Source organism: Pogona vitticeps, chromosome 2, assembly GCF_051106095.1.
Source record: "Pogona vitticeps strain Pit_001003342236 chromosome 2, PviZW2.1, whole genome shotgun sequence".
NCBI classification, from domain to species: Eukaryota; Metazoa; Chordata; class Lepidosauria; order Squamata; family Agamidae; genus Pogona; species Pogona vitticeps.
In genome coordinates, this window is record NC_135784.1 from 256087469 (window position 1) to 256098375 (window position 10907).

The 10907-nt window shown below is 42.2% G+C and overlaps 1 protein-coding gene across 2 annotated transcripts; it reads left to right on the forward strand.

The window, feature by feature from the left end:
* The first annotated feature begins 19 nt into the window (after positions 1-19).
* ATG12 (autophagy related 12) lies at positions 20-5051 on the forward strand. 2 transcript variants are annotated; one of them, XM_020780046.3, is made up of 4 exons: positions 20-293; positions 2357-2493; positions 4233-4295; positions 4549-5051. In XM_020780046.3, exons 1-4 carry the CDS (start codon positions 83-85, stop codon positions 4606-4608), a joined length of 471 nt encoding a protein of 156 aa, XP_020635705.1. In that variant the 5' UTR covers positions 20-82; the 3' UTR covers positions 4609-5051. The 2 variants fall into 2 exon arrangements, with proteins under 2 accessions (XP_020635705.1, XP_078242369.1); XM_078386243.1 differs by lacking the exon at positions 20-293 and adding an exon at positions 1190-2105.
* The last annotated feature ends 5856 nt before the right edge of the window (positions 5052-10907 follow it).

Consider the following 10907-nt stretch of genomic DNA (forward strand, 5'->3'; position numbering starts at 1 on the left):
CAAGCGTTTATAATCGAGAGAGAGAGAGAGAGAGAGAGAGAGAGGCGGGACGGAAGTGGTTGCTGCCTGTTTGGAAGGGAGGATGGCGGAGGCTGGCGAAGACGGGCAGCTGCCGGTTGCAGGGCCGGCGACGAGCGGGACAGGTTCGCCTCAGGAAGTGGACCGAGGTGACGTTGAAGAAGAGACGCCGGAAAGTGGTGGAGCAGGAGCGGCGGCGGGGCTGCTCGAGCCGGCCCCTCCCCCCGCCGTTTCCCCGGTAACTGAGGAGCCTCCTGGAGACACCCGGAAGAAAAGTAAGTGGCCCGGCGGAGATCTGGCAGCCGATCGGAGAGGCAGGCGGGCGCGAGTATCAGCCGCCACCCACGTCGCAGCCCGGCTTAAATGTCAAGTTTCCAAGCAGACCCCGGTCTAGGGTCCTCGCCTGCCAGTCGTGCTTCCGAATGGCTTCTCCTTTTCTCCGGGCTAGGCCTCTGTAACTTGTGCTCTTTATAGAAGAGGTAACCATGCTAGTCTGTACTAGCAGAACAGGCAAAAACGAAGGAAAAATAAAGAAGACAAAAGAAAAAAAATGGAAATAAGACAGAAGCAAAATAAAGAACAACCAAAAAACACTGTGGCACTTTAAATACTAACTAATGTATTTTAATGTGAACTCTCGTGGACAAGGCCTTTTCCTAAGACACTTTCTCCGTGTTATTTATGTTGGTTTGTGGGGAAGTTTGACCAGGAATTGAGAAAGATAAGATGGTTATGGATGGACATATTATGTTAAGAGTGGTGAGGGCCTCCTCTCAGCTTCAGTGACTTTGGTGGCTTGCTTGTAGTTTAGTCTGTAGTTGTTCTTGAATGTTATGTTGGCCCTTTTCACCTCCAAACTGTTAGTTCAAGGTAGGATCTTTTGGCGATCATTAGTGCATAGGATCACCGTATGTCCAGAGAGACTTGAGGCACAGGGCAGCAACAACAGCAGTCCGATATTGTGTCAGGCTGGTTCTGTCACCAAAACTCGGTTAGATATGTGGGTGCAGCAGATTACTCTCTTTCTGACATGTCCATCTTGAGTTCTGTCAAAGTGGGGATGGGCAACAGTTCAACGGCTGCATAAGGCTCCCCAGTCTGCTTTTGCTCCTCACCAAGGTTCTCTCCTCTTACCACCACCCTGTTGAAATTGGGTGGAAGTAACACCACTGAAATTGAGCAGCAGACCCAACCCATTGACACAGATAGAAAATGCTGCCCGTTTTTATACTTGCTTTACTCTTTTTTTCCCTTGAGGTTATTGTCAAAATATGGAGGTGCAGTTTGCTGCCAGATTTTGCTGAGAGGTGCAATGTGTGCTGGTCCCAGGAGCAGAACTGGTCCCCAGGACCACTGTAGTCAGCCACTTATATCTCGCAGTATCTGGCTACATTAGACAGAGGAGAGGAGTGCTACTTTTTTTCTTAGGGATATCATCTTTCTTTTAGGTTGTAATAGTTATGGTATTACATGTAACAGCCTTTTTAAAGTGTCTTGACTGGCATAATAGATTCTGTTGGGGCAACATTCAGTCTGCTGCTTAACAGTCTCCCTGCCTGAATTGATAAAAATGTAAATGTAGAGTTGAAGACTGCATTTGAGGGACTTCTGTATTGTCACTGCGGCTAGTTTTTCAGGAGCAAATGATGATTTCAATAGTGCCATTTCAACTACAGACTTGTATTATACATTATATTGTCAGAACATGTTGCAGGACATTCTGGGTTTTGTTCTGGGTTGGGGAAAGTAATCTGTGTTACAGGAGCCTTCCTTATGTCATCAGGACAAAAGAATCTTAGTCACTATGTGTGTGCAACTAGGAATGAAGAGAAGTTTGCAAGCCTGTTGGATCTCCTAGACATTGTAACAGTTCTTGAGACCATTGACCAGGATATTCTTCTACACACCATTTATGGTGGATAGAAGCAGCATATTGTTACATAGTTTCTGTCTTCCTTTTGTTAACAATGTCAAAAGGTGGCGCTTGGAGGACTTCAACTTTATGATCCCTTTTCTTGTGCTTTCGAGTGTATACATGAAAATGTTGAGGAAAGTCATCCAGAGGTTTACGCTGAAAAGACTACAAGGTATAGATGATACTAAACTCTGCTGCCTCTTGTTGCCATTTACTGATCACAAGTGGGGTCCAGAACTAATATATAGACACAGACTCTGTGATTCCAGAAATGGTATTGGCCGTGAAGTATTTCTGTAGATCAGGAAGCTTTACTTCTGCCCATTCTCTACTCCATACTAGTCACTTTGCAGTGCAGTTCAGTCATATGCTGTATACTAATTGTTTGTTCTTATGTGCATTATGTCTCATTCTGTTTTCTAGTTGATGTTTTACTCAAAGCTGTTGGAGATACTCCTATAATGAAGACCAAGAAATGGACTGTAGAGAGAACCCGTACAATCCAAGGCCTCATTGACTTTATCAAAAAGTTTCTCAAACTATTAGCCTCAGAACAGCTGGTATGTATTTCCTTTTTCATTTCTGAACAGTATGTTGATGCTTAGTGTGCCATCCAGATATGGGCACAATCACCTGTTTTGTTTGTCTCCCAGCAAATTGGAGAAAGAGTCTTGTACTTGTTTTTCTTGAGGCAGAAAGAATACACCTGAATTCAGATGACATACTAAGGAAAACACAGAGTGTAATTGCTCCTGTTGCAGGCAGATGTGATGGGGCAGTGTGGACAAACCCATGGCTTGTAACAAAGCAAGGATTCTGCAGATTTTATGGCTTATGTTGCATGGCCAGATGCTCACTTGTTCCACATTGGGGATCTCGTTCGTTCACAAATGCTAACACAGTCATTTAGAAATGATTGTTTTGAAATCAAATACTTTAATAGAGAATTATGTGTTTAGTACTGAAAATTCATAAACATCAGCTTATTCTTAGTTCTTTAAATAATGTCATAATTTTAGAAACACCACCATATAGTAGTCAGTACATTTATACACTGAACCCAGACAGGATTCTCCAGAAGCTTCCACAAACACCTTCTTAGAAATTACCCACAAAGGGGCTGCAGTTATGATGCAATTCTTGTAAGTGGTGAAGAGATAGACTTGAATCTGTTGTTTGTAGGGCCAGTGTACCCTTCCATTTTCTTCGTGTTGCCTAAAAACATAGGTAGCTATGAAAAGTAGTAGGAACCCCCAACAGCTCTCTTTTCTTGGGCCAGATGGAGGTGCATCATTCTTCTATTTAGCTCTCTAGTCAGTGAGGTACATGGTGGCACTGAGGGTTAAACTGCAGATGCCTCTGTGCTGCAAGGTCAGAAGACCAGCAGTCGTAAGATCAACACGGGACGGAGTGAGCTCCCGTCGCTTGTCTCAGCTCCTGCCAACCTAGCAGTTTGAAAGCATGTAAAAATGTAAGTAGATAAATAGGTACCACCTCAGTGGGAAGGTAACAGCATTCCGTGTCTAGTCACGCTGGCCATGTGACCACGGAAACTGTCTTGAGAAAAACGCTGTCTCTATGGCTTGGAAATGGGGATGAGCACCACACCTTACAGTCGGACACAACTGGACTATTATTTATTTATTATTTATTTATTTATTTAATTTATATCCCGCCTATCTGAATCACATAGGACCACTCTAGGCGGCTTGGGAACTTTTGACAAGGGGAACTTTTACCTTTACCTAGTCGGTGAGTTAATTCAGGCATTTGTCTGAATGTGTGGGTTGGGCTGTATTCATGACAAGGATTCATGTAAGCTATGCCCCAGTGCCTTTACCACCTTTGCCCCAACTCTGTGCATTGAGTGTGAATTTCTGAAGAGAAGGCCATAAGCATGTTCCTCTGAACACGCTTGTATAGTTTCTGTGATCAGGAACCCTAGGCAGTTTGATCTTCCAAACTTTGTGTTCAGTATGTAAAGTCTAAATTATGTCCAAAGGGGAGGGGCGAAGGGAGAATATAAGTGCATTCTTTTCCCTCCCACAAATATAGCCCTCAGTAGAGCTAAGGGGCAACAGAATTTTGAGCAGCTATGGAAAGGTAACCTTCCACTGATTACCAGTGACCCTTATATCATCCGTGTTGAGCTGGTACTTTGCAATGAGTTTATGTTTGGCATGGACTATTTTGAAGGCAATGTGTCATAACTGAAGAAAATGCTTTTTGTGTTAGTATGCACACTGTCTCTAAAGCCTATTAAAATAACGTTTCAATGCTTCTCTTCTTTCCTACACAGTTTATTTATGTAAATCAATCTTTTGCTCCTTCACCAGACCAGGAGGTTGGAACATTATATGAGGTGACTGCCAGCTTTTAAACGTTTTTCTTTCATAATCTTCATTTAAGAAATTTAGAGAAGTCTGATTGGGACAGATGTAATACATAAAACTTTCTGAGTAGAGATTGTCAATAGGTGGCAGTATGTTGTAAGAAACAGAAATTGTGAACCAACAATTAGCTGAAACAAGGTTTAATGGAACATAAGTAATTTTTTGACTCATTGCTGATTTGTTTTTGATTTGTTTTTTCTCTTCTCTTTTTTCCCTTTACAGTGTTTTGGAAGTGATGGCAAGCTAGTTCTTCATTATTGTAAATCTCAAGCCTGGGGATGAATCTAGAGCTTCCGGTGTTTTGGATTATTGGAAAATGAATGGGCTGTAATAATATTCAGAAACATTCCCCAGGGATGACCTGAAGAATTGTCTGCATTGTCGCCCGTGGAATTTACTTATTCTTTCTCTTGTTTTCTCTGTATGTCATGGTAGGAGACAAGTACAAGAACTACACAAGTGTCTCTGCCTCAGGATTTAAGTCACTGGATAACTTGATTGTGGGACTACCGTTGCATGTGTCATTTATAGAGATGAGCCTGTCTTTTGTTGCCCCAGGATTTTCATGTTTCCTCTCCTATTAAAGGATACAATCTTTTGATTCAGAGAGTACATAGATCATTTCATGAGACTGAATAGAAATGTAAGTCTTCCTCAAGGTTTGCTTACTGTTCTGAGCAGCTGGAGTAATTGCATGTGAGATAAATGGCTACATTTTCTATTTATTCTTGTCTATGGCCTTATTTTAAACATAGGTGGTGTTCAGCTTCAATTTCTATAAGCTATATAAGCCCAAAGGTACTTTGGGACACTGGTTCTTATGCCGCAGCCTTCAGAGACCTCATTTTGTCCTTTCCTGCCTCATTACATGGAAGACTATTATAAAATGCACTTTAAAGAAGCAATGGCAAGAATATCAAGATGTTTTTTGAACAGAAAATTTGTTTAATATGTTCTGCATTCATTCTTGTCCTTCTTTTCTGGGCATATGTCTTATCTTTTTTTCTTTTCTTTAAATCATACATGTTTATCCCACACTATACAGCAAGATCCCTGTATCTGCAGGGGATCAGTTCCAAGCCCCTTCACCCCGTGGATGCTGGAAAATGTGGAGCACTATTTTAATAGCGAACTCTATACATAGCATAGTATCTGTCCCATTCTAGTGGCTAGTTTTGGTAACTTCATCATTAAAAATACATATTTTGGGTGATTTTTAAAAAATATTTTTACCATTTTCAGAAAGTGGATATGTGAATCAGTAGACACTGATCCTGTGGATAAAGGGGTCCTACTGTATTTACCTTCAGCTATTGATTTCCTTGCTGAGCCTTATTGATCTTAATATTCAAGTGGAACATACCAGTTCCTCTTATATTGCTTAGGTGAATAAATAATGTTGAAAGCAGTTCTCCTTATATGTGTTGCTATAGACCAGTGGCAGTGAAAGTTTTTAGGCTCACGTGCCCAAACTGAAAAAACAAACAAACAAACCAGCAGGTGGGGGGGGCAATGGAACTGGAAGTGGCGGCAGAAGGGGGAATCCCAGGCATGGATGTGACCCCACTCTGGATCCTCTGCCAGCACCAGCTGCTCTGGATGAACCTATCGAAGCGCCTCAGATTTGGCCGGCGGGGTGGGGGGTGGGGTAGCAATCCAGTGACTTATGGCTTGCGTGCCTGCAGAAAGGGCTCTGTGTGCCAGGTTCGCCATCGCTGCTATCGACACACTCATCATAGGTACATTCACTTCTGAATATACCATTACCCCACTACTTATGAAAAAAGAGAGTAGAAAATTATATTGGGCAGAAGGTAATGTATCAGCAAATATACTTCTGCAACAAATCTTTTGCATCCTTCTCTCTAACGGCTGTTCTTTGATTATCTGGAATATTGTTTGAATTGTGAGGCCCCACTTGGGACTGAAGGTGAGATTCCCTTTGTTTTGCTGGGAAAAGCAGTTGATTGATTATGGTTTAACTAGGGATAGGGTAGGGGTCCCCTTCATGGTTTGCTGCCTTGTCGTGGCGAAGGGGCTTGAGTAATTCAGAGAAGCTATGGGCTATGCCGTGCAGGGACACCCAAGATGGACAGGTCGTAGTGGAGAGTTTGGACAAAATGCGATCCCATGAACAGAAACAAAAGCCTAAAAGATGTGGAAGATGAGCCCCTCAGGTCGGAAGGCATCCAACATGCTACTGAGGAAGAGCGGAGGACAAGTACGAGTAGCTCCACAACTAAAGTGGTTGGGCCAAAGCCGAAAGAATGCTCACCTGCATACGTGCCTGGAAGTGAAAGGAAAGTCTGATGCTGCAAAAAAAACAAAAAAAACAAAAAAAAAACTGCATAGGAACCTGGAATGTAAGATCTATGAACCTTGGTAAGCTGGATGTGGTCAAACAGGAGATGGCAAGAATAAACATTGACATCCTGGGCATCAGTGAACTAAAATGGACAGGAATTGGCGAATTCAATTCAGACAATTGTCATATCTACTATTGTGGGCAAGAATCTCATAGAAGAAATGGAGTAGCCCTCATAGTCAACAAAAGAGTGGGGAAAGCTGTACTTGGATACAATCTCAAAAATGATACAATGATTTCAATACGAATCCAAGGCAGACCTTTCAGCATGGCAAGTTTATGCACCAACCACCCATGCTGAAGAGACTGAAATTGACCAATTCTATGAAGACTTACAACGCCTTCTAGAACTGACACCAAAGAAAGATGTTCTTCTCATTATAGGGGATTGGTGTAGCAGGCACACTGAAGCCTCTAACAACTCAGGCCTCTAGTATGTGCTCACTCCTCAAGTAGCTGCCACCAGGTATTGCTGATCCAATACCAAATATTCACTGACACTTGTATTTACTTTAAAACTTAAACTTGTTTATTTGATTACATAAAAGAAATAAGCAAATCACAAGCAGATAATCAATTTCTTTCAATCACAGACCCTGCTCTCACTGACTCATTAACACACTGCCTTCTCACTCAAATCTCTACTCTCTCTCTCATCTCTCCTTTCACACCATTTTTCTCTCGCATACCTCATACACCATCATTTATATCCCAGCTCCTCCCCCTGTGGCACCACCTTCCGTTCCCTCATTGGCTGCTGTTCCCCTGCTCGGCTGTGACGGACAGGTGAGGGCAGGGCTGAATGCTACAACTGGAATGCTAAAGTAAGGAGTCAAGAGATGAACAAAGGGTAAGATTGGCCTTGGAGTTCAAAACGAAACAGGGCAAAGGCTAATAGAGTTTTGTCAAGACAACAAGCTGGTCATCCCAAACAGTTTTTTCCAACAACACAAGAGGCTACACTTGGACATCACCAGATGGGCAATACCAAAATCAGATTGATTATGTTCTCTGCAGCCAAAGATGGAGAAGCTCTGATCATCAGCTTTTTATAGCAAAATTCAAGCTTAAACTGAAGCAAGTAGGAAAAACCACTGGGCTAGTCAGGTATAATCTAAACCAAATCCCTTATGAATACACAGTGGAAGTGAAGAACAGATTTAAGAAACTTCATTTGGTGGACAGAGTGCCAGAAGAACTATGGATGAAGGCTCATAACATTGTACAGGAGGCAGCAATAAAAACCATCCAAAAGAAAAGGAAATGCAAGAAAGCAAAGTGGCTGTACAAGGAGGCCTTACAAATAGCAGAGAAGAGAAGGGAAACAGAATGCAAGGGAGACAGGGAAAGTTACAGAAAATTGAACACAGACTTCCAAAGAATACCAAGGAGACACAAAAGGGCCTTCTTAAATGAAAGTGCAAAGAAACAGAGGAAAATAATAGAAAGAGAAAAACCAGAGATCTGTTCAAAAAAATTGGAGATATTAAAGGAACATTTTGTGTAAAGATGGACATGATAAAAGACAAAAATGGTAGGGACCTCACAGAAACAGAAGACATCAAGAAGAGGTGGCAAGAATACACAGAATAATTATACCAGAAAGATCTGGACATCCCGGACAACCCAGATAGTGCGATTGCTGAGCTTGAGCCAGACATCCTGGAGCCTGAAGTCAAGTGGGAATTGGAAAGTATTGCTAACAACAAGGCCAGTGGAGGTAATGGCATTCCAGTTGAACTATTTAAAACCTTAAAAGATTATACTGTTAAGGTGCTACACTCAATATGCCAGCAAGTTTGGAAAACTCAGCAGTGGCCAGAGGATTGGAAAAGATCAGTCTACATCCCAGTCGCAAAGAAGGGCAGTGCCAAAGAATGCTCCAAATCCTACAAGGCAGGTTTCAGCAGTATGTGGACCAAGAACTCGCAGAAGTACAAGCTAGATTTCAAAGGGGCAGAGGAACTAGATGCACTGGATTATGGAGAAAGCCAGAGAGTTCCAGAAAAACATCTACTTCTGCTTCATTCACTATGCAAAAGCTTTTGATTGTGTGGACCACAACAAACAATGGCAAGTTTTTAAAGAAATGGGAGTGCCTGACCACCTTATCTATCTCCTGAGAAATCTATATGTGGGACAGGAAGCAACAGTTAGAATTGGATATAGAACGGATTGGTTCAAAATTGGTAAAGGTGTACGACAAGGCTGTACACTATATTGTTCCCCTGCTTATTTAACTTCTATGCAGAATGCATCATGCGAAAGGCAGGACTGGATGAATCCCAAACTGGAATTAAGATTGCTGGAAGAAATATCAACAACCTCAGATATGCAGGTGATACCACTGTGATGGCAGAAATTGAGGAGGAATTAAAGAACCTCTTAATGAGGGTGAAAGAGAAAAGCACAAAAATGGTTTGAAGTTCAACATCAAAAAAACTAAGGTCATGGCCACTGGTCCCATCACCTCCGGGGAGATATGGAGGCAGTGACAGATTTTACCTTCTTGGGCTCCATGATCATTTCAGATGGTGACAGCAGCCACAAAATTATAAGACACGTGCTTCTTGGGAGGAAAGCGATTACAAACCTTGACAGCATCTTAAAAAGCAGAGACATCACCTTGCTGACAAAGGTTTGCATAGTTAAAGCTATGGTATTTCTAGTAGTGATGTATGGAAGTGAGAGCTGGACCATAAAGAAGGCAGATTGCCGAAGAATTAATGCTTTTGAATTGTGGTGCTGGAGAAGACTCTTGAGAGTCCCCTGTACTGCAAGGAGAACTAACCTATCCATTCTGAAGGAAATCAACCCTGAGTGCTCACTGGAAGGACAGATCCTGAAGCTGAGGCTCCAACACTTTGGCCATCTCATGAGAAGAGAAGACTCCCTGGAAAAGACCCTGATGTTGGGAAAGTGTGAAGGCTAGAGAAGAAGGGGACGACAGAGGATGAGATGGTTGGACAGTGTCATCGAAGCTAACAACATGAATTTGACCAAACTCCAGGAGGCAGTGGAAGATGAGAGGGCCTGGCGTGCTCTGGTCCATGGGGTCACGAAGAGTTGGACACAACTAAACAATAACAACAAGGGTAAGGGGTACAGAAGGCAATGGGAATGGACAAAAAAGGAGGGGAGAATGAGAACATAAAATATACTATCATCAAATCCTGTTGTTTGTGTTACAATATCAAGTCCACTTTTTGCCTTTCTACAGTTTGATTGCCCATCCAGATTTCTTTCCAGCTTCTTTAATGGAAAAAGTGCATTCCCTTTTACCGATAGGCATAAAGGCGCCACCTCTAGGCCTGTGTAAGAAAATGGAATAGCAAAGATCCCTGTCATTGTGAGTTAAGTAAGTACAAAGTAGAAACTGATTTAGCTAAGTGAGTTCCTAAAAATTCTTCTTTGTGGTCTTGGGGTTTACAGGCAGGCCTTGTGCCTGTGTAGAGCATCTTTCAGAATCTTCTACAGCTTAGTAGTGAAGTTGCACATCCTTTTTTTCAGAGTATTAGACAAGGACTTGGAATATCCAGACCGCTTTCTTCCTCCCTGCTGCAGGCGCCCACACTGGATGTTTCTGCTGTCCCTGTCCTTTTGTTCTGGTTCTGAATGTTCTCCCATCCAGAAAAAGAGTCTCTGTTGTACTATCTCTGGCACATGATACTGTATGTTTGCCCTTTTAAAAAACTAAAAAAAAAAAAAAAAAACTTTGAAAAAAATCATGAAGTACCATAGTGCAACATCACACATTTCTGCATTCTAGCATGCACACATTGGATCTTTTAGTTCTAAAAGGAAAAAGAATTTTAAAAGAGTAAGTTTCAGACTGGAAAAAGAAGCAAAAATTAGAACTAAACAAAACCTCAAGGGGTAGGAGAGAAAGGGGGAAAGTATTAAGGTGATCAGCCAAACTGGATTAATAATTGACCAAACCAGAAATGATGTCATCTCAATGGCAGTTGGGGGGAAAAAAACAACAACGTTGGGAACCAATCGGATATAATCCACAGAAGACCTGTCCTGTCTGGAGGAGCACACCTTGTGAGGCTCATGGCTGAGTAAAAACGCAAAACGGGATCTTCCACATACTGTGCTCTGAACCATAACGCCACACAGTCTCAGGAATCCTCTCTCAGGAGCCGTCTTGATTTAGCTAGCGTTATTGCTATACAGTAGGACCCTATTATCTGCAGGATCAGTATTCACTGAT